Here is a 24,407-nt window from a genome sequence, read left to right as displayed (position 1 = left end):
ACTAATGCAGTACTACAGTGATGGCCCATTTAAAATCAACTCTGCTAATCTTTCTCTCTCAAAGAAGAACCAGATTAACAACCAGTATTGACAAAACTATGTAATGTGTCTAGCAGCAAACCAAACATACTGTAAGCTCTGCTTACTATCTACTGAGCCTGACTTTAAATGTTTTGAGCAAGACCAATACTGCAAATGAAAACAATAAAACATGTCCTTCACTGGCATGTCTGACCACCATTTGCAGTATGCACTGCTTGACACCTCTGGCAGAGAGAGCCTGTGAGCCTCTTAATCTGCAGTTGTGGGGTGTTGTCTCACTCCTGCAGATGAGCCTGATGAAGTTGCTGGTCATTGGTGGGCAAAGGGTCACAGATGTTGTGATCCAGGTCATCCCATTCAAGGCATTACAACTCAGACAGGGAGCTGACCACACCTGACCTCTTTCATGCAGCAACCAAAGGTTTGAAGTAACAGCTTTATAAAGGTGACCTGACTGGGCAATGTTCCAACTGTACCTCAGTAGGCAAATAGGCATGACCTTTCATGTGAATGGCAAGTTTGCAGTGTCTTACTGCAGAAGCTCTATGTCCGGACAAATTGAAAACCTTCTGTAAATGACACAATGTTTGACTTCAGAAAATTTGCTCAGTCCTAGTGATGCCATTTACAACCTGAGTGGGATGGAATTATGGCATTACTGCAGATAGGTGGTTATCTGCATGCAGACAAGAGGGGTTTGTGTGCCAGTTTTGCACCATAATTAAAATTCTGCATGTTGCAGCCCAACACAACAAACACGCAATACAGAGACACACACACATACCAAATACAGAAGAGTGAGGATGAGAGGAGACATTGACACACTGCTGCTAATCCAAAAGATACCATCTGGAGATGCTCTAGGAGCCAGTGACTCATACATATACACACTTACTGTACACGCATACAAATACACATTACAACTCTGTCGGACAATGCAGAAACATCTTAACAATTTAACTGAATTTAAACTTGCACAATCAAAATTCACAGACACAGTTCACTTCAAAAAGCTTGACATATATGCACAAATAGCTTGATGGACTAGGGGCATAGGCAGGTGTAGAGTTAGTAATCATATCCTCATTTTATCAGCATAAAGCTTCTATTGTTATTTTAAAAACAATTATTGGCTAGTGGGTCATATCATACCTACAAAGATGTAAATATGTAAGGGATACTTTATCAATATGGGTACTGGAGCAATATGGTCAATTGATAATCTAGCATAAGGCCTACATCAGGGAATGTACAGTAGAGCTCTGATGGTGGGGAAGCCCTGAATGGTAGTTGGGGGTAGCACTGGGGTGTAGGGGCCCTGGCTGCTGTGATGGGTTGAAGTTAATGGCGTGTATGATGATGATGGGCTGGGTACGTTTAATGGGACAGGGGCCCAGCATGGGAGGGGCACTGGTATTATTATTCTCTACCATCAGAAAAAATAAAGGCTTTTGTTGCAGCCAAGATTGCTGTCTTTTGAGACGATTAAAGGTTATGGGTAAGCACACAGTGAGAGGAGTAAAGACACAGGCATATGCACATCCCACACAGAGAAGAGATCTGTGGTGGCATCAGCACAAACTGTTGTGTGCAATCTAAGTGGCTTTTTGTGAGGGTGTGTTATGATAAATTGCTATTCATTCACAGCCCTCTAGTGAGAGCCCATTCCATTAAAAGTCTAATGTAACAGCGGCCCGTTGCGCTCTCAGAAAACACTTAACACACACTGCAAATGGCCCAATAACACAGACGCAGAAAAGGACCAAAACTAGGACTGTAACGTAAATATTTCTCCCTCTTCTTCAGCCTCCCCCTTATCCATTCCTCCCTCCATTTCTCTATTTGTCCCTTGATGCACATCAATTTTATCCTCCCATCTTCATGGTGCTCCTGGGCCTAAGGCTGAGTGATGCATGCTGGGATCTTGGCAGAGGCCAGGAGGCTAATGAGATATTAGTGTGCGTTTAACTCCCACTGAGTTCACTTCCCTTTCTTCACCTTTTCATTTCCCTCCTCACCACATTCTGTTGGTTATTTAACCCCTACCAACCTCTTAAGGTGGGCTCACAGAGGTCAGTATGGTCTAAATTAATCAGCGGATATTAATTTAGAGGTGTACTTCCGTCACCTGGGAGCGTACATTTGTCACTATGGAGATTTCCACAGTGACAGGCGTTTTTTGGCCCAGTTATCCATGATAATAGATGGAGAGTCTTGGCAGCCAATTGGATTAGCCCCTTGTGGTTGGCTTTAATGAAGATTACATGCCCCTGTGGTTAATGGATATTAGGAAGGGAAGAGGCGTGTGGTGAAGCTTGGCACTGACACGGGGCAATATCAGGGCAATGCCACGTGAAATGTGCCAAAATAAACAAGAAAAAGCCACAAATAGAGCCAAAGGCACAACACTGGTGTAAAAGAAATGCAGCAAATGTTGATCTGAGTATTTGTATATTCATATCTATGTTCAAGATTTTGGGTCTTAGAGGTGTGTTACATGTTCATGACCTGAAGCCACCTGTTTACACTATGCACATGTTTGAGTTTGCAGTCATGTGCAGATTCAAATTCAAAAACCACTCAACTCACCAGTTGCTCTTCCATGTGTGTCGAACATGCGGGTCATGGATGTTGTGTTTATCGGCCTGCTCGTCCAGGAAGTCGAACATGTATTTGATGGCCAGTGGCAGGGCGCTGCCTCGATGGGCCGTGCTGAAGATGGTCTCAAACAGGTCGTCCACAAACTTCTGTAACGTGCCCTGCAGAGGAGGATAAGGAGAGATAGAAAAAAGATTACACAAAGCCAGGATTTTTTTTGTTATTCACTCATAACTTGCATCTTAGAAGCTGGTTAATACAGCCTATACTAAACTTCAAGAAAAGCACTTTATATGGTACTGTAGTTTCCCAATGCTACAAAGGAAGTAAAGAAAACACAGGAAAACATTTTTAAACCAATAATAGTGACTTGTATGGGATTATAAAAATCTTTGAGTCCACAATTTCAGTACTTTGAGCCAGTATCCATATTGAACAGGGAACACCGAGCCAATGAACAAGATGAGATGAGACATCACTGTCTAATGGGTTTTGCAACATACCAATGCCTAATGCTGACAGAAAGACTGGCATAAACTTGTTTGAGTTTATGTGTTGTGCAGTGCATGTCAGTTTGTCCCCTAGCTACCATGTTTATATGTCTGACTTCTATCTGACAGACCTGGCCCTAAATCTGCTCGCAGCTTTGATGGGGGAAATTGTTATTTCATAGCTGACTTTTAATAATATCTGGGAACAGGAGGCGCATCTCCTAAGCCTCTTTGTGCTGCCGGATTAGCTCCCACACTGCACCATTGACCCTAATTTGATTTAATGTTGGCGACTTTAAGGAGGAGGAGGAGAAGAGAGGGGAGAGACAGAGAGTGAGAGAATCTAATCCTCTTGTAAAGAATGAGCTGATGGGATGCACGGGAAAAGGCGAGAGGGAAGGATAGAAATGAAACGACAGAGGTTTCCTATCAGGAAAAGAGGCCATTGAGTGTGGCAGATGAGGTGTGTACAGGCACTGGCAAATAAAAATCCAATTTGGGTTGGAGTGGGTGACCAAATCACAGATTCAAGAGGTAGAAGAGAGTGGGAGGAGAGAATCCTGTTAGTCTGACAATCACGACTATAATTCTAATGTAGCCCTCATTCCCACCAGCTTATCAATGTTCTATGAAGATAGAATCACATATCTCTATATCAAGCCCACGTGCCTTCCAAGTGGCAGTCTGCATTATCTGGCAAGGGAATACCTAATGTTTTGCATGTACATGTGCATATGTGTGTAGATACCAAAACCCGTGTGTGCCTACAAGTGCTGAGGCTGTGACATTTTACGTCATCCTCTGTCTCAAAGGGGACTTCTGCATCAGCACTGTCATCATCACAGGGCTCTCTTGTTCCCTGGTGGAGCTGAAACTGTCAACACATCCCCCCACGACCATCTACCCTGTCATTAGACCGCACTCTAAACACAATGTGTCATCTGGATGTTTTGATGCCATCTGCCTCCTCAATGAAATGAGAGGAAAGCAAACAATCAGAACATTGGGGATAGTGGTGAAATAGAAATAGAGAGTTGAAGACGGAGACACGGCGAGGCACAGATGCACACACACTCTGGAGAGTACAAGTGAGGGGAGAAAACGCAATCCTTCCTTGTGCCCCTCCACACATATGAACACGCCCTTGTACCCACACTCAGTCAGAGTGACACTGATGGAGCTAATATGAGAGACGTCAGCGGCGTTGCCAGGGAGAGGTATTTATTGGCAAGGTGAAAGCCAAACGCAGTCAATTACACTGCCTGTCTGCCCAGTCATTTCTCACCAAGAGAGATGGCCAGCCAAGATAAACTGGTTATTTCACAAAAACAATCCATCTGCAAAGATGATGTGCTGTCTGCAGTCAGAAGCCACCTTCCTGCACTCTGGAATGGGATAATGGCAGGGAAATAGAGCAGCTCACAGGGGCCGAGAGGTGACATGTGCTCATGTGTGTAGGTGTGTGAAGTGCAATACAGTATGTGTTGTGTGTATGTGACAGCTGCTCCATCTTACCCCCTACCTCTTATTCGGCAGTTTCCAGTCTGTTTATCTATTAGTTTCTTTCATATGTTGCTGTTTCTTTAGATGCAGTTATACCCATCTTGCCATAGTGAGTCTGCATCTTCTGATCATCTGATTTTGCTCATCTGCCTGCACATCTGCACATTACTAGTCCTTTGTTCTCCCAAGTATTAACAGGGGAAGTCTTCAGTTGATGGTTTGTCAAGTCCATGATTTGTGTTTTAACATTTGACAAAGGTCACAAAGTTTCACAAAGAAATAATTGATTATGGGGATTATTAGTTTTGTTAGACTGTGAATTGACTGCAATAATGACATACAGGTAGAGATGACAAAGATGCATCTTGAACAGCAATATTACTGGAGGGATTACTTTGGGGTCACTATGTCACACACTCTTTAATGGACTTTGCCACTGTACACAGAATAGAATACAAGCGCAACACGCTGCTGCTTTTGATTATGATTGATTGGGGGAAATTCTCCTGGACTCACGTTTTGACATGCATATGTGTTAACATGGTTACCAAATGATTTGCACAATTATATACAATACATTGCTTATATAGATTGATTGTTCTAAGATTGCTTCCTGAACAGTTCACAAAATACTGTGGTTGGTCCATTTGCATTCAGACTACAAACAAACCGCACCAGCATCAGCTTCAAAGCCGACCAAGACACACCTATTCAATCAGTCTCAGTCTGGTTCATTCTAACTGAACCAAATAGAATTGATGTGAAAGCACTTTTAGACTCTTGCCACTGTGTATTTACATTTACATCCACAGAGCTGCGCTTATGTTCTTTATGTGAACTGCTAAACAAAGACAGACAGTGGATCAAAAAACAAATGTTTGTGAATCAATAAATTACGGCCTGAACATTCTCAGATCGTCCTTGACGGCTCTGTCTGTGTCTGATAGAATGGACGTCTTGATGAAAAAAGAGGGAGAAGGTGCTCTAGGACTGGATTGTTAATTTGCATTTAGCTGTTGGATCAAAGTCACATTTCCCTCCAAACCAAATTAACTCTTTTTTTTTTCTTCCTGGAGGCCATTGTCGCAGGCACATTCAAAGAAACTCATTTTATAGCCATTTCTATTTTGGTCTGATCTTTTTTTTTAATTTTATTATTACAGAAACACCTTCACTAGCTTCATGGGCCTTCTCTTTACCCTTTTTGATATGCTGCTGCATCAACGCAACAGTAATGAAAAGAGAAAACAAACAAAAATATCTATTTTCTCTTTTTCACCTGAGGGGATGGAAGAATACATTTGAATAATCTTTTCCACTGAGATGACTCATCCAAAGCAAACATGAATATTCAAATAAAGGAAGGCTTTACTGACTCATGGTAATACAGGTTGGAGGCTAAAGTAACCTTTTGGCCTTTCACCTGAACAACTGCCTCAAGACAAATACAATTACTCGCAGTTAAAAATGCACTGTTGGGATGGTGAGCTAAACTCTTGCTTTAGTTTTGAGCTGTTAAATCCCCTGCAAATGTTTCACATGTAAATAAATAGTAAATTTAGCCCAGGAAATAGACTGTAAGATGAACCAGTACCAGCGAATTAATTAGCCTTAAATGCAAAATTTTCCAAAACACAGATGACTCACCTTGGTTGCCAGAAGTCGTGTCAGGTAGATTTCTGAGACCATTTTGCTGCCGCGGTCGCCCTCCTTCTGGTCTCCGTGCTCATGGTTCTTAACTAAGTGCCAAACCTTGACGCCGCTCTCCAGGTCAGGAGTGATCATAGGAGTACGGGATCGCAGGCTGTCAGGGCTTCCAGTGTACTTGATCATGTTCTCTGTGAGGAGCAACATGCATTAGTTCATGTAGCACCTACATAACTGATGTAAATCTAAAAAGGTCAGAAAACCAGTGGTTGTTTTCTTCCAGCATCATTTGTACTTCCATTAGTTTGTAACATCTTACTAGGATATATAATATGAATTTATCTCATTAACATTTATGTACTGTAAGCCTAAAATGTCTAAACTGTACACTGAAAACAACTGTATGCTGATTTTTTGGGTTGCTGCTTGCATCAGAAAAAGAAAAAGAATATAAGAAATTCACAGAGGGGATGCTGAAGATACAAGACATTCAAAACAGAACAGAGTTTGAGGTAAAAAAGAAGAAAAGAAAGCTAACAAAAGCAACCATCACACTAAGGCATCACAAGAAACAAACATCAAAAAGCACTAAAATTTAAGTCTGTTGCTTCACCAAAGAGGCAAGGAAAGCCTTAACCTGAATGTCACAGCTGCAAAATACAGTTTGTTGGCTTGTGGCTACCAATTTACAGGTCTGGGAGATTGGATATGAAACTTTTAGAAAGTGTGCATGGTTAATTTTTCATGGCTGCTTCTCCCAGGGACAAGACATGGCATCGCTGGCTGACACAAAATCGAACAGGTGTCAGACCAGATGAAATATGTATGGCCCACCCAATGGCTGGAGTGGCGATGACATTTCCAAACACATGGCTCAATGAATGTTTACACAGTGTGAAAAAAATTGATCAGTGGGTGCGGTTTAGAGAGAGGAGTGAAAAAAAAAAAAGAGTGTTTTTCACAGTGACAGAAATCAATCTCTCCAGAGAGAAAAGCGGGAAGAGTGTACAGTGGAGAGAGTCTGGGGGGAAAAGAAGAGACAACTGGAGACATCAGATACAGAGGATGTGGATGTGTATATGTGTGTGTGTGTGTGTGTGTATTGATGGCTCAAATTTGATTACAGTACAATCAACTGAAAATGTTTGTCTGTCTCTCCTATGGGGCACTTCAGTGAGTAATATTTAACTGTAACTGTGTTATAAAACCTGTGTCAAGTTTTTGCTACAAGGCTGTTGTCAATTTGGTATTACTTATTACCACTTTTTTCAGGGACACTGGACAAGTGTAGCACTGATTGTGCTGTTTTTGAGGTTGTGTGTGTGCGCAGAGTTGATCTTAAATACATAAAGGGAGAAAGGGTAGTGCATTCATTTTGTGTTAATTATTTATTCAAGAAGTCAGAAAGCTGAAGGTGAAACAGAATCCAGGATACACAGGAGAAAAATATCTCAGATACTATTCTGATCCAGCTTCACACAGTGTTATTTTTTTGTGGGTTTTTTTCTCCTTGTGGTTTTTGATGGAAACATTACATCAAAAGATCAAACACAAAGGTTTCTCTTTTCATTCTCTGACTCAACATGTTACACAGTGTTTGTCTTAATCTCTGTACTTTTTCTGCAACTTTCTCTCCCGCTCCACCCCCCCCCCCCCCCCCCCCCCTCCCCTCTCTCTCAGCAGCTATATTAAATTCAGCTTTGTCTCTGTCTGCACTATTTGGCCATTGTACTCAGGGAAAGTTCAAAGTCACTCTCAAGTATCACACCAGTTGTGAAGTGGATCACACTTGCGTTTGAAGCCAATCCCTTTAAAAAAAATTGTGGAGGGAGATATTCCTGGCATCCTCCCTCCCTTTTCTGTTGCGCCACTCACCTTGTCCTATCTGGTCTAATTTGGAGCCACGGAGGCGAGGTGAGTCCGTATGGAGATGAGGCGATGCTAATAATGTGGCACCACATTTGATGTGTCTGAAGTGTTTGTGGCCAGTGAGGCTGGCCCTTTGATCAGCAACTAACTTGATGGTTTCTCAGGTTCAAGGAGACGCAGAGCAGACGGACAGGCGGAAAAAACACTGGCACATGTAAGGATGAGAGGACACACTTTGGAGTCTCAAGAGGCCATAACAACAGTGGAAAGAGTCTATTCTCTTGTTATGTTTTAGAAATCCTTTCAACTCTATATTGTGTCTTGTTTTTCTAGGTCTGTCACTGTTGTCCTGCAGGATCCTGTGGATACTCGTCACTCTCAAGTCCATTCTCAGGTGGGAACATCCGCTGCTGCAGGATCAGTTCGTTTTTTTGCCTTTTCTCCAATACTACTTCTTCCTCCAATAATACTGTAGGCTAGTTTACTTTAGCTTGTCAGGATCATTATGAGTCAGTTCATGTGTCAGTATTGTGACTATAGACACACCAATGGTGTAACCAAGAGTAACCATTGAAATTAACTTGCTTGATCAATTGGTATCTAACAAAAAAAACGTACGTCTTTGTTTTCACTCCATGTTAATATAAAATATAAACAGTTTTTGACTATGTTGTGTCTTTTGAAAGATATACATGTAGGTTCTACCAGTGTGCCCAGTCTTCGATCTGTGTAGCCTCTGACACAGAAACACCCCAAAACTTGATTTTACAGAAACAAGAAGGCTTACCATATTTACTTGCAGAAGTTCGAGACACAGTGGAGTTGTTTACTGAATTGTAGGCTGTTACTTGCTTGGGAACCAAGGCCATTACTGCATTATCAGGTACCTGCATAACACACAGACACACACATGTATTATGTAAATAACCTTCCACAAGAATTCAACCAAAAGCCTTTGGGCACAGTTTTTGATTTTCATTTATGCAGAATTAAAACACGACCAATCAGAAAACCCATAAATCACTGTGTTAGTGTCAGTTTCTATATTTCCCTCCAACTACCCTGGTTCCATGAGGAAAAACAGAGAAGATCTTATTACCCTTATGTGCTCCACTCAGCCCACACATACATATGATGACTGACAGGGGGAGGGAGAGTTTAGCAGAGCATCACACAGGCCTGTGTGAGGGGGGGTGTCCCACAGTCTCTATTCAATAATAGCTTTCCTCTAGGGCCTCGGTAGTGCGTGTATGAAGGTGTGAAGAATCAAGCGGTGTGTGTGAGTCTGTGTTGGTCTACGTGTAAATAAGTGTGTGTAAATGAATGAATAAGTCAATCCTGCCCTCTTTCCCCGGTCAACCAAACGGGATTCAATTAACACAACTGGGATGAAGTCTGTCCCAGCCGTGCTACACCCCCCCCCTCACCCACCCCAACCCCCCAATCCTCCACCCACTCACACCCACACCCACACATAGGGTGTTCTACATAATCTGACTACCTATACTGCAGGGTAAGGCAGGGTTAATTGAAGTGATCTCTATCATAGTGTGGGTGGATAGGACAGGGAATAAGGACTGAGGGCCTTTTGTGCGTATATGTGTATGTGTGTGTGTGTGTGTGTGTGAGAGAGAGCCTGGGCCTTATTAAGATTGTATCATTATTTCACCCAGTCACTCAATCTGCTTCTTATGCATAATATGTTTATATCATTGTAAACAGGAGGCCCGCAGGGCAGATCTTGTTATTCCTTTGTGGGGAGCCCCCAACTCTCCAACACCCTTAAGCATGCTCCCTGATCACTGCTCTTATATGTTGAATGGATAGAAAACGAGCAAAGCACAATGGAGCATAATGAAATGAGAAAGGAGGAGTGGCATTTGGGGAAATAACATTTGGAGGAGAGGATTAAGACAGACAGCGGAGCACAATTTCCTGAAAGTAAGGAGGAGGAGAAAAATGTCTGTCATTATGGGACAGAAAGATCTGATATGAAAAATGCCATAGTTTTGTTTTTAGCCATTATGTGATGTTTTTCTGAAAAAGAAATAAAACTTTTCACTCAGTTGTGATGTAAGCACACAATTCTATTCAGTGTATCCGGTAGGTCATATTAGCCTCTAGTAAGACATATAGAGGCACAAAACATATAGAACACGGAATATGGAGGACATCCCAAGATCAAATATATAGTAGTAGCACATCTGGGTTGACAGGGGTGGCATCAATCAATAGAGTACATTAATAGATTTGGTTAGTGAAGCAACAAGAAAATGCTTTATAGATTTAAGCCTTTCAAGCCACAACATTTCAGTGAAATAAAGTAGAATAAAACAAGAATTGAAATGCAGGTCCCTTTGACTGAAACCTGAATCTGTTTGTGCCATCCCCTCCCTCTCTTGCTCTTTGCTTCCTGACAAATTTTGAGTAGATAGTGTAGATAGTAGTAGAGTGGGTTTTTTTTTTGGTCTGTCAAGGATAAGGCGCCCTTATTCCCCAGCCTGAAAAAATGAATTAACTTCTGTCTTCATTATCTTATCTTCGATTGGAATCAGCTCTCTAATCCATTCCACCAGCGCCTCGTACTCCAAGCCTGTTGACACTTGCTGCTGCTGACATTTAATTTAGGCAGCATGCAAACTGCACTTGGAGGGGACAGTGGCTGCTTGCTTAGCTGCTTGAATTATTATCACCATGTTGACAAAGCAGGCCTGTTTTTTCCAACTAGACTCATTCTGGTTGGCTTGAAGGACAGTCACCACTACATGAATACATGAAACACCTGCCAATATGTGTTTGTCTGTCACTGTGCATAAGAGCACTTGTGTATTTAATGGGTGAGATGTTAATAAAACTGCATAATTAGAACTTTCTATATAAACTATATCTCTTACCACTGAAGTGTCTATTGTGTACATGAAATCTATGCCACCACTAATCCATATCAGAAAGAAGATGACACTTGGCTAGCACATCAGATCTTATCTCAAGCCCTCTCCCCTCTCTACACATAAGGGATTACTCCTAAGTCTCACTCTGTTGTTGGTCACTTCCCTTCCTTGCCCTGCCTCATTCCCTTCCACCTGACAGAGCAGGTGGTGTGTGGGGGGGGTCCCTGTTAGTTGAGAACTTTCACCATTAAATGGTGCTTTGACCAAATTGTCCAATAGACAGTTAGTTGAAGCTTAGTGCAGATCATCAGGTCATTCAGCCTTAGAGGAAAAGGTAGAGAGGGTGAGTTGAGAGGTCAGCAGAGATAGCTTGATATACTGTAGATAGAGAGAGGTGATAAATATAAGATATGAATAAGTAAAATATAGAAGAAAAGGCCATTCCTTTTTGTTGGTTATTTCTCTACATTGTGCTAATCACCATTTTTTCTTAATGTTGTGGGGCTGAATTTCAGCATTGTGTCTGTGTACCTTTGCCATGGAACAATGATGAAACATGATGTAAAGAGCAGTGCCTTTCACTTCAGAAAGATGTAAATCTCCTCAAATAAAAGATGAAGCCTATATATTATAAGCTCCAAACAGATGATGCTAAGGCTCTGCTGATAGCAACCTTTCTTTACCCCTTCCTTGTATCTAAAACTTTATCAAGCTTTTGAATTTCTTTAAAATGCAACAACATTAAAATTTTACTAAAATCTCCAAGTTTAAAAGATCTTTGTCAATTTAATTCAAAAGATTTTTAAAAACTACTTTGCACACATAAACAAACATGGACCCCAAGAAACCATACAAGTTACTTTATTGAGGCTACTAATTGTTACTGGTTTAAAATTGGGCAATTTAATGTAGTAATGGGCATACCTGATAATGGGCCAGCATGTTCAGTCTCTTCCAGTCACCTTCGATCTTAGTGGTGACGTCCTCATCCTGCAGGATCATGCGTTGTCCTCGGCCTTGCCGCCATTCTGCCATTGAAAAGAAAAGAAAAATCTAAATGGTCAGAATATTTCCATCCATGTTCACACAGAGCAACTCAACTGACAATATTGACTTTTTACTTTTCTATTTTCGCCCCCTCTCTGTCCATCTGTCAAGATATCTTCGAATCCTGTGCATGACTTTCCATAATATTTAGAGTAGTAACATAGCCTTTGGGATGAAAAACATTATATTTAGGTGGTTGTCCCTGTGTTGGATTTCTGCTTTTAGGAGACTGTTGTTTTCAGGCACAACAACATTTAAGAGAGAAATTTATTGGCACTGCAAACGTACCCTCAGGATTTGGAGCCAACTGTTACAGTAAAATTGTAAAATACATTAGTATGTGTAACGGGAAGTAACAATAGGTCGGAAAGGCTTTTTTGTTGATGGCACTAGTTTCAACTACTGGCATCTTTACATGGCTTGTACCTAATTGTATGTATTGCATGTACATACTGGCTGTATGTGTAACAATCCAATTTCTCCCCGGGGATTAACAAAAAAGGTTAGTTTGTAATTCTAACCTTGGTTTGTAATTGGTAGGTGAAAACATGAATCACATCCTCACCAGAAAAAAAACACAAGAAAGTACACACTTTTTCTAATCAGTCTGCCAGAAAAATAGTTCTCACTATCTCCATCTTCATCCATTGAGGTTTTTCTTTGATTTCTTAAGAACAATCATTTTACATTGTCATGAGAGGACTGAATATAATCAAAAAGAGGAGAAAAACAACTCAAAATCCAACTCAGTGCCTTAGAGTAGGACTATAGAAACTCAAAGAGATGTAGAACCAAAAGAAAAATGGCACATGTGAAAGACAGTAACAAGAGGCAAGTTAAATTAATCACCCACTCTACTCTTTTTAGAATGAAGCTCTACCTCTTTGCTCTTTTCCATCTCTTTCGCTGGTGCGATCAATGGGTGTGATTACAGCTGTATGCCCTGGGCTTGTGCATTTCCTTTTCCATCTGCACACTGGCCCTTATGTTCTGCTCTCTGAAGGCACTATTGGTCCCTGCACTCCTTTTGTCAAACCCCATCCACTGCTCTAAGCCCCCTGCCTAGCTGCTCTTATTGTTATTGCTGGGAGCTTTGGTAGAAGCAGACTAGACTCCGATCCGCTCTAATACTAAATGAAAAAACTAAAAGAGCTGTAAATATGAGGCCACAGCTTACTCAAAAACTGTAGATCACTGAATTTCCATTCTTTTCAACAAGTAACTTCCAGCGCACATGACATTGTCTTTCATTTAAACAAGACGGCATTTACATGACCTTACAACCAGATTTTTATCTACACCACATACACATCAGGTTTGCCACATCCGTGCAATCTCAGCACAAAACAAAACAAAAGCTTTGATAGAAACATCTCACAATACCTGAGGAAAATTATCATAAGTGAAAAAGGAAATCCATCTCAAAAACAAACAAAAGCAGATGATTCCTCTATTCTTTTTGCAGACATCATGGACTTTATGAATACGATATTGTGCCTGTGCTCCTTGCTGAGCTTCCCACTTGCGTCGGCCACTGTCATCTCCTATTCTGATCACAAACAGGAAAACAAAGCGGCAATCACTGTGGTGCATGATGAGGCCTGTCTTTGGAGGATCGACCAGAATTGTGTTAGCTTCTGAAAAATCTGCAGGAAATAAAGATTCTCCCATTGTTTTTGTCTATATGGTACATCTTCCCATAAAGATGCAAATGAGCATCCGTCTCCAGTCAAGGCTCAGTAAACAAATGAAGCAATGAGGGGAAAAAAAAGGCAGAGAGGAATAAATAAAAGAATAAACTTGGTGTGAAACCAGAGCAAACTGAGATCACTCCGATTCCCAAATCCAGTGGTCCCTACTCAGGAGGAGGAGAACAGTATGTGTGTGTGTGTGTGTGTGTGTGTGTGTGTGTGTGTGTGTGTGTGTGTGTGAGAGAGAGAGTGTGTGTGTGGACCTGCATTATGGACTCACTCACAACCAAGGAGATAAGGGCTTTGGGGAGTGTATGGAAGCTGTTGGTGAAGAGAAAGGCTGAAGGTGACTGTTGTACTCCACAGAGATGCATGACACACATTTGCTGCTGGCAACACGCACACAATGATAGAAAAAAAAACAACAACACACACACACACATACACACACAAGGCCTAGCTTCTTTGTTCTCAGGCACTATCTTCTCTGAGGCCCTGCAGGGGACTGTGGTTTGCAGCAAATGGGAATTAAAAACAATACCTTGGATAACAACACTCCTGGCCAATCTGTCTCAGGACAGGCCTGCCACAATACTATTATCCTTATCATGCATTGCAATCAGTCTGTGTATATGTGTTTGTGTGTGTGTCAGAGAGAGCCAGAAAGTGTGGTAAAATAGCTAAATTAAATGAAGGACCTGTTTCGTCAACATGAATAGTACAAGACCAAGAAATGCTAATTACCGCAACAAGGCTTACAAACACTGACAAAATATTTTGTTCCATACACATGTTCACTTGTGAGTTTGCATTTACTCATTCTTTCTCTCTCTTATTCATACAGACAATCGAAAACATACAGAGCGCCTGGCCAGCTAACTCTGACAATTTCCAATTCCCTTTTGTAATAAAACAATAATAGAAGAACACATCCTGCCCAAAGGGGGCCATAAAACAGTTTTATCCAGGAGTGTCGTTAAAAGGCTAAACCAATCTCTTCATTTAGCCATCACACAGGCAGATTCCCTATGGTATGCACTCAGCCCATCTTAGATCCTGGGTTGGTTATAAATATGCTATTACGAACACACAACAGGGGGTTAGAAAATTCATCTGGCAATATTAAACCATAAAAAGCATGGTGTACACTGTAGAGACAGCCTGTAGGTATTGGCAGACAAACAATCACGGATAACATTGTTATGCTCACATGCATGGATGTGTACACGTATTGTACACAGACACGAGGTGTACCAAACCCCATGAACTTTTTGCTTTGCAGAGAAGGTATATCACTGCACCCATTTCTCTTAACAGAGACCCCATAAAATAATTTGCAAATATATTTGAATTGACTTGAAATACAATTATACAACTCTAGGAAAATAAGAACACACTGTAGCAGCCCATATCATCATTAATGGCAACAGGGGCCTGTATTCATACAGAGAGTCGCTCCTTCACATCCTATCCTACTCTGACAGAAAGAAAAAAGGAAAAGGATTTGGTAGGAAAGAGATCACTGAGCGTCTCGATTGATTAGCTGATCAATCATCTGACTCAGACGCCAGTCGACAAGAGAGTCGATCAATGGGACGTTTGGGGAGAGAAGAGACCAATCTTAGACATCTGAGCCAACAGAGCCAGGAAGTGAAGTCTCCTGAGGTTGAACAGAGAGCTACCTCTCTATATCTAAGAAGACTTGTACTTTTTAAGAGAGCTGGTTGGGGTGGGGAAGCCTTTGTGAAAATCAATGGGTGTCTTAAGTTCAACCTGCTTTTCAGGCACATAGATGGGAAACACTGCATGGATATAAATGTAACTACAGGGATGTGAGGGAGCATGATTAACTATAATCCTGAAATGTACCAATTATAAATATCCCATTATCAACAAACAGATCCACAAAGGACAAAACAGCACAGCCATAAAGTGACTACTGTACTTAAAAGGGTTGTCATGTGGTATATCTGTTTTCATCAGAACAGAAGATGTTTACTTGATTTTTTCACTGCTCTCATATTTCAGAAACGTTCATCCTACTGATGAACCAGAAAAAGATTCATACCCAGGTCCATGTCAGAGGCTTTTAGGCGGTGCGAGTGCGGGACGTTCTTGTAGATAGCATCCAGGATCTTCTCCTTCACCTGACTGATGGTGTCACAGTTCAGGACCTTCACCTGGATCTCTGGGCTCTTCTCATTTTCTGGATGGATGCAGTTTACCACCTGTAAGCAAAAAATACGAACAGAACTGCCAGTGTGAGGAGGGACTCGATATAAGTATCCCAAGCGTTGACTTTTGTTATTGACAACAGATCATTTCTGAATCTATCTATCTGTAGGATTTCTTGCAATATTTTCAACTGTAAAAGAAAAGAGTTGCATCATTTGAGATACAATCATTTTCCAGGTTAATCTAGTGCAAATGATAAAAGGTGTGCTATATCTAACACGTTTCAGCTTTGTAGAGAAAAGGTTTGTGTGTATTATGTTAAAAATGTTGATTGCACTGTGGATTGGTACTCAATGGAACAGTAATAATTTTGTGTTCGCCAAAGGGTCTGTGAGAGAATTGCATCAGAAAAAGGGGAACCAGGGAAACTGCTCTTTCCTCGGAGCTTGAAGAGAGACAGCAATGTGCTACTTGAATTGATGAGCAGTAAACCAGCTAATTATAATATTATTATCATATTCATCAGTACTTTCGGTGCTCGCCTTCAGGTGCTGGGGAAAATACCCGAATTTTCAAGCACAAATACATAAATATGAGGGTAAATGTGTACTCTCTATGCACTTTTCCTTCCCAAATATGTACTTTAAGCCCATACATAAAATTCAAGCTTCCTATTAAATAATTTTAAGTGTAGTTTATTCTACACATCTATATTGTAAAAATTGTTGGGGTGATCTGAGTATACCTGATTCTGTTGTGAAAGGCTAATTTAAAGCTAATTTCTGGCTAATTTCCAACCTCAGTTCATCATGAACATTGACAAAATATACAACTTTGTACTCCTAGAGAGTAAAGTACAAACAGATAAGACATTACAGAAGAAAGCAGGAAAGACTAAAGTGTGTCCCCTTCTGAAACAAACATGTCACAGTGGAGAGGACAACAACAGACAGACCCAGTGGAGTCTGAACTTGAAGTTCCAGAAAGAGAGGGTGCGTGCATGTACAGACGCATACACACATGCATAACCTCTTTCCTTCATCCTCATACTGAAGCCCTGCTCCTTTATTTGACAGCTCCAGTCTCAACAGGAAGTGAGGTCGCCACTCCTGTGCCCCCTACATGTCAAGCGTGACAACGACAACTTTATGTCCCCATGCTCATCTCATGACCGACAACCCATAACCACCCTTTTTCTCTCCTCTTGTCCCTGAAAGCATATTAAATGTCCCCTTTTAGCCCTTGGACCCTTGGGCCGATGAACCTCTTACCAGCGTCTTGTAGTCAATCTGTTGTCTGATGAGCTTGTCCTCGCTGAGCGAGTAGCGCGCCTCTCCTGTGATAGAGTCAATGGGGCCTTTCTCCATCTGCTGCTTGATGGCACAGAAGAGGGAGAAGAGAGGTTCGCCTGCACACTCCTGCACAGAGATTTGGAGAGACATAGAAAAAGTTTGGAGGGAGAAAGAAAGAAAACTTTGAAGCCATTTCTGCACTCAGCTGACTGACAGACAAGTTGAACAATATCTGAGAAAAATGTCTATCCAAGATGTTGTTGTTGTTGTTGATGTTTTTCCAGACTGCTTTGCCTTCAAAGTTGCTGAGCAAAACTTATGAACATCATGTCCCAAACTCTATTGTTCCCATAAATTAAAGAAAACTGTACCAGCTATATTAATATATAAACTTTGATGAAACGAAGCCAGAGTTTTAGAAAGGTTTGATGGATAAACAGTGAAGAATGCCATAAAAGACAGCCTCTTGAAGTCACCCCCATCTTCCCTGCCTGCTGTTTATCAAACAGAAGAGATTGGCCATTTGTCATCGTTTTTATTCTCCTCCCAGCTGCAGTAAAGGGATGAGCAGAGAGACGGAGGAGAAAAACAGGATCTTGGTGACATTTTTTTTTTTAAGGTGGAGAGGAATAGTAAGTTTTGCTTTTAGTGAATACTGCTGTCGTATTAAGTAAAAAGTACTGATCAATGGCACATCAACATGGGAGATACATGTTAGCAAGAGGAGGACAACTAATCCTCTATATATATCGTCTGTATGCTAGTTACAGAAAGATGAGTGTTTTTAATCAATACAAGCAGTTGCAAAAAAATCTTTTTGAATATTATGAAAACAATATTCTCTGAATGAAGGCCCAAACCATGTATAGGTTATAGCCCGTGTAGTATAGATAGATTTGCATAGATAATTATACCCAAACACAGTTCTGCTTTAGTTCAAAGTCTACATTACTGCCATAAAGAGTTGTGATTGAATCATGGAAACTAAACTGAAATTACAGTGGGATAGAGCTAGAACTAAACTACTTGATGGAATTTTTAAGTTTAAAATGTTGAGGAGAGTTTAAGAAATGTTAAGGAGTTACCTTAAGAAACTTGTAGAGGAGAAACGTAAACCAGTTGGTCAGCATTTTCTCTGCGACAGACTCAGTCCTGCAAACAGACGGACACAAAGCACATAATGAACATATGATCCTCCACACTCTTATTACCATCATAAATATTCAACACCATCATCAAATATTCTGGTAAAAATGATGACCGCTGCTAATGAATAGGCTTTCGTTACACAAACATAATTGCAATGACATGAATTGAGAGAGCCTTTGCACATGCTATATGATGGCCTTTCAGACAATCTTTCGGCTGGCTTTTATGCTCAGGCACGCCAAGGGCAGCTCGTCTACGGCGGCGGGGATTTTAATATGAGGCAAAGCAATTAAAAGCCTTTATTTGATCCCAGTGGATTGATGTCGTTAGGGGCTGGAACGGCTCTGTAATAACACTGGCCTCATTATCAAGCACTCCCTTGCCTATTCATTGGACTAACACTCGATCCGTGCACAATAGAAAGTGAATGAATACATCTCCCTCTCTTTCTCCGCCTGGCATCCATGCTCCACTGGTGTGGCAAAATGGTGTGTGTCTGTGTTTGTGTGTGTGTGTGTCTGTGTGTATGTGTTGACCTGGGCCAACAGTGTGTGAGTGATCCCGTGTGAATGACTAATATGCATACATAATAACAACAGCGGTGGTGGCGAGGGGAGAAAGAGCAGAGGCGAGGATCAGATATCCTTTGACAGCAACCTTCTTGGCCAGCAGCAGGGGTGTGTGGGTAATCTGTCAGAAACACCTCAAACACATACACATACAACCGCACACCCCTCCCTTTCCCTCTCAATGAGAAACTACCATAGGCATCAATATTTCAGGATTAGTGTCCATTGTGTCTATTTGTGTGTGTAGGTTTTGTCTGAGTGTTTCGGCTGCCACCTGCAACCCTCCCACCCCTCGCCATTCAGACAGCCTCTTGGAGGGGCTCCACACTAAAGCGTGAGGGGGGGCCTGATGTCCGCTGTGCCAGTGGGCTTGCCTGGCACCCCCCACCAACACTGGCACAACACCTGGGGGGGATTAACTTCCTGCCTCTCACTGTGCCCGCACTTTTATTTGCCGCCCCTCCCGCCTTTGCTCCGTCCACAGATCCAAAGGTCAACAAGGTCACCTTTGATCTTTTCTTTCATGTGTCCTTGCTGTCTTCCTCCCTCCCTCTAGCTGCCCAATTCTGGATCCTGTAATCATACACACTTCCAAATCCTCTCCATTTCCACAAATGTAGCCCATCTATCAAAGGGATGAAAGGGGCATGGAGAAAGGAGGAGGTGCGCAGCAAAGGAAGTAGGGAGGGAGTAGTGAAAAAGGAAAATGAAGAAAAGAATGAAAAGAAATGATTTGGCTAAGCCTGCCCTTCCCTTTTCTTCTCCTTCAACTTCCTTTTCCTTACTCAATTCCAATAGATATTGTGTTTTTGTGTGTGTCTGTGTGAGTGGACAAGCGTACGGCTGTTTTAAGGCTAGCGTGCAAAAAGCACAAATTAATCCCACTGCGTATGTATTCAGAAATTACCATGTGTGCTGACTAGTGTTTATTGTGTGTGTGTGTGTGTGTCTGTGCATGCTTCTGGCAGCGGGAGCCAGCCCTGCAGTAATAAGAAGTCTTGGCACGGCCCCACCAGTTTGCTTATGCTCATTCTCAATCATAGCACAGTCTATGGGGAACAAGGATAAAAATGGCACTGTGACGGAGCTGCTTTAGATCTAACGTTAGTGCTTGGTATTACAACTTCCAAACAATCTTTTCCAAACCTCTCCTTGGCTGTTATTCAAAACACAGCACAACCTATGTTTGGGTTAATGCAATGAAATGTGCCGTGGCATGTTGGCATGGTCAGGCTTGCCTACTTGGCAGCCAGTCAGAGGGGCAGTGGGCATTGAGAATGATCTAGAGCAGAGGGGACCTGGCAGTGCTTCGTTCCTGCTGATTACCGTGGTAGGGTGGACGGGAATCTTTCCTTCATCACACACATTTAACATATTAGCTGGCCATAGCTGGCCATAATATGTATTTGTATAGGAAATGGACACTTCACTATCCTGGACAACTGTTACTTCTTAAGAAATAATTCATCTTTAATGGTAACTTCACCCACTGGAAGATGCAAACATAAAATCCAACTAATATAGCTATAACAACATAATCCTGCCCTTCATGAGTCATGAGGTCTCAAGGACCAATCCTACACATTACATTATGTTCACAAACATAAAACAGAGAGAAACATTTAATCTCAAGACTCCTTTCTTGCAAGAGAGAGCGATGGCGACTGTGTTAACTGCAAACATATAACTACATCAGAGAGTCTTGTCTGGTTTCAGTCACATATTAAAAACAGCACAGCTTGAAGTCAGAAATCATTTCCATTTCCCACTCACGCTCTGGGTGAGGAAGATTGGTCATCATATGTGTCAAACAGGCTCACAGCGATGGCTAGCTTCTGACACAGACTTGTTGATGCACACGTGCACACATAGAAACTTATTCTGGCTCTTGCATCACATGCACAAGCACAAATCTTCTTTCAACAGAGATTATACTTACAGCTAAACAACGGGAGCTTTAGCCGTGTGTGATAACTATGTGTCCTTGCTTGAGCCAAAGTGAGGTTGTGATCAACACAAGAACATATTGGGCTTTCATCTTTTGACCAAAATCAAAACTGCGATTTTGACGCATCAACTGCAGCCAAACTAAATTTAAGGCTATGAAAAGGCTATTTACTCTGCGTGATGGGAAGAAGGATGGTGGTATGCAGAGCTGAGTGAGAGATTGAGGGATGAAGGAAAAAGTGGAGTTAAAGGAGGAGAATGCAGCAAGGAAAGCGACAGATGGTTGTAGAAGGCTCTCGTTAGTTAGCTTGCCTGGTGGTTGTGCTTCAGCACAGGTTGAGATGGGACAGATGGAAGGATGTGTGTTTGTGTGTGGAGAGAGGAGACACACTACACACACACATACAGAGATTTCTTGGAAGAGGAGTCAGTGGGTAGCCGTGCTCAGATGCTGTGCCAGAGACACCCTGCTCACGCACTTTAAGCATTGATTTAGCAATCAAGAAAACAGGGGAGGGGGAAGAGGAGGGAGGAAGAGCTGGGAATATAGATTGAGAGAGCGAGAAGAGAGGAAGAGAGAGATAAAGATAGTGACGGTGTGACACAAGCACCACAAGCATCAGAACCGAAGACAAATAGAGGAGAGCAATGAAGAGCAGAAAGAAGCAGGTAGTGAGGGAGAATAACACTGAGAGAAAACAGGGCGAAAGAAAAAAAAGAAAGACAGAAGAGACAGAACAAATTACAGAGAGAGAAGAAGAAGGGAGGGAGGGGTGCTATCTTTCCTAGACCAGATTAAGCTTCATCTTCACAGCCTTGTGCCTGTGTATCTGGGGCTATTTTCAGCTGCTATCCAAGGACATGCCAGTCAGCCCACACTATGGGGTGGCGTAGCGTGCTCACACTGCCTCATCACATCTGAAATGCATGCTGGGATGTTGAAGGACTAATAAGCGCATCCGTGGAGGAAGAATGAGATGAATACAATCTGATCAGTGCCCATCACAATCTGTGTATGACAAATGGGCAATCAAACGGGGCGTGCGTTTGTTGTAAACATGTGCTCTCCCTCTAGTGCTGGATGTGATGGCATTTCACCTCCAGGTTTTCCTTCTCCCTCTCCCTTGATGACCAGGAAGATGGAGAGGAAAAGAAGGAATTTTAAAAGAAAGTGTGACAGAATATGGTGTATGGTGCTTACAGAATAGTTTTTACAGTACTTTTTTAAACAACTATTTCATCCTAAACTCATACTGGCAAGATACATCAACAATATCTGTGTATAGCACATATAAGGCTCTGGAGTCATGTAAGCTACATGATCAAAGAGCTGATTTCACTCTCTGCTTCCATGCCCCAGTAGTCAGCCTTCTTCACTTGGTGACACAGCTTTAAGTGTCTCCATTGTCCTTGGCTACCTCTCTCTGTCTCTGCTGTATGTGCCATCTCTTATGTTGTATCTACTGCCAGGATCAGCGGTTACTCCATTGTTTAGTGGCTGCACCATGCTCAGTGAGCTCTGGCTGCAATTAATCATGCCTCCTGCCCAGACAGCATTAATCTCCCTCTGCATCACCAAGTACAGTCTAAACTGTCTTTCACGAGGTGAATATGCCCAATGTCCTCTGGACTGTACGATGAACAGCATTTATTTTAGTGCCTCTCTGCATGATGTATGCAGGGAGAGTTTAGCCGGAGGGAGAATCAGAATTTTAATTGAAATAATATGGACAAATTAATTTGTGACATGCCTGTCACATCCTCTGGGGGTGTCAAGTCTTGCCTGACGACGCCCCAAGCAAAACAACATACCAATACCATGATCTTATATGAATAACACAAGAATAAACATACATGCACACACCACACACAACAGCTGTGAGAAAGCTGGTTTACTCAAGTAACCATCACATTTACCAAACACCACAGGCAGGAAGCATAATCACATACAGTGCTGTGCTCAAGTGCATGCCATTAATGCAGTGACTACAAATCCAAGGGAGGATTGTGACTGTGCCAGAGTGGGAGCTTTTCTCACTTTCTCCATTTTTTCATAAATGAGTATTTTTTTTCTCTTCAGCTATTTGAAATTGGATTCACTGCTAATTAATCATAATTATTTTGCTAATGATGTGCATGGCAATGCACTCTGGTGTCTCTGAGATAGAGCAGGCAATTCAAGGTCATGGGAGTTAATCCAAATGTGTCACAGATAGGGAAGACCAAGTGGCATATCCAGTCCTTGAAGAAGGGTTGACATAACTAGTAAAACTTTATTCTTATCCCTTACCAAGCGCAATACAACCGTACATTTAGAGATGATGAATGTATGTGGCAACTGTTCAGTATTTAGCATGGGGCCTTTGACTTTTCATCAGAGGGAAAAAGAAGCATACATCAAAAATGGTCACTACTGGCTGTGTAACTCTGAGAACTTTACAGACAGTCATAGGAGCACAGTTAAACTTGGGGGTTCTCTTTTGTGCCAGCTTCTCACCTGCGGAGCAGCAGTTTCGGGTGGTTCTTGCTCTCAAGGTTGCGGTCTATGAGGTCAGACAGCAGATGCTTTAGAACATCCGTGGCATACTCCAATTTGCTCTGCAGCACTGTCATGATAAGGGAGGCCACGTTGCCACGGTCCCTCATGGAGAAACCACGCTGGGCCTCCAGAGTGCGAATAAAACACAGCAGGAAGACCTTGTTGTTAATGAGCTGGCCAAAGAGCTTCAGCCCCCTCTCTACTTGCTCCTGGCGGTAGCCTGGCACCTGTAAGGAAACAAGAAAAATGTTCACTTTACTGAAACACATTAAAAATAACAAGGAGGGAGAAAAAGTACAGATTCTGTGTTGCACATTGAAGGCAATGACATATAGACCTAATTAAGCATCAGTTTATTTGAATGTAATAATAGCTCTCTGCTTCCATGTTGATCAAATGCTTTAATCTTTTTTATCGATTACAGTAACATTAGGTTAAAGCCTTTGTACAGTGAACTATTTTTTTTTATATTCAATTATCATTATTATCATTTTTAGATCAGGTGTATATAGAAATCCCTATAGTAATAAATAAAAGCATGTATAGTTTTTTCTGCTTAAAAGTCCAATTATCATTTAATAAATCCACCTTAATAAATGAAGATGAGGAGTGGGGAGAAATAGAATGACAGAGCAAAGGAGGCAGAATCTAGGGAGATTAGGAGTTAAACATATTCCAGCTTTTGTTGCATCTAGTCTGAAGGTTGAGAATAAAGGCAGGAAAACACTAAGCTTCTAGAGGGAATGTTTATTACTTTGATGGCGCTGTGTTCCACACTAATGCAAGTTGAAAGGTAATGCAGTGATGTGAATTCCCCTCATCTGAGCCCAGATTGTTCCCGCACCATTCATACTAGTCACTTGCTGCACATGCTTCTCTTATCTATTTTTTCATAAATAGCACCTATGGAGATTATGGGGTTTTTTATCTGTCAAGAGCACTCGTCGTAAGACAGCA

The 24,407-nt window shown here is 41.8% G+C and overlaps 1 protein-coding gene across 2 annotated transcripts in view; it reads right to left on the bottom strand.

The window, feature by feature from the left end:
- plxna4 (plexin A4) overlaps positions 1–24,407 on the bottom strand; it is a 241,569-nt gene that overhangs the window by 8,157 nt on the left and 209,005 nt on the right. For both annotated transcript variants that reach the window (XM_044344049.1, XM_044344050.1), the window contains exons 22-29: positions 23,409–23,677; positions 18,332–18,398; positions 17,226–17,372; positions 15,848–16,007; positions 11,966–12,069; positions 8,938–9,037; positions 6,282–6,472; positions 2,632–2,801 (exon numbers count right to left, since the gene is read on the bottom strand). In XM_044344049.1, coding sequence (XP_044199984.1) covers positions 2,632–2,801; positions 6,282–6,472; positions 8,938–9,037; positions 11,966–12,069; positions 15,848–16,007; positions 17,226–17,372; positions 18,332–18,398; positions 23,409–23,677 — 1,208 coding nt within the window. The remainder of the gene's footprint in view (positions 1–2,631; positions 2,802–6,281; positions 6,473–8,937; positions 9,038–11,965; positions 12,070–15,847; positions 16,008–17,225; positions 17,373–18,331; positions 18,399–23,408; positions 23,678–24,407) is intronic.

Source organism: Thunnus albacares, chromosome 23 (genome assembly GCF_914725855.1).
Source record: "Thunnus albacares chromosome 23, fThuAlb1.1, whole genome shotgun sequence".
Taxonomy (NCBI): Eukaryota; Metazoa; Chordata; class Actinopteri; order Scombriformes; family Scombridae; genus Thunnus; species Thunnus albacares.
This window is presented reverse-complemented; position numbering and strand designations above follow the sequence as displayed.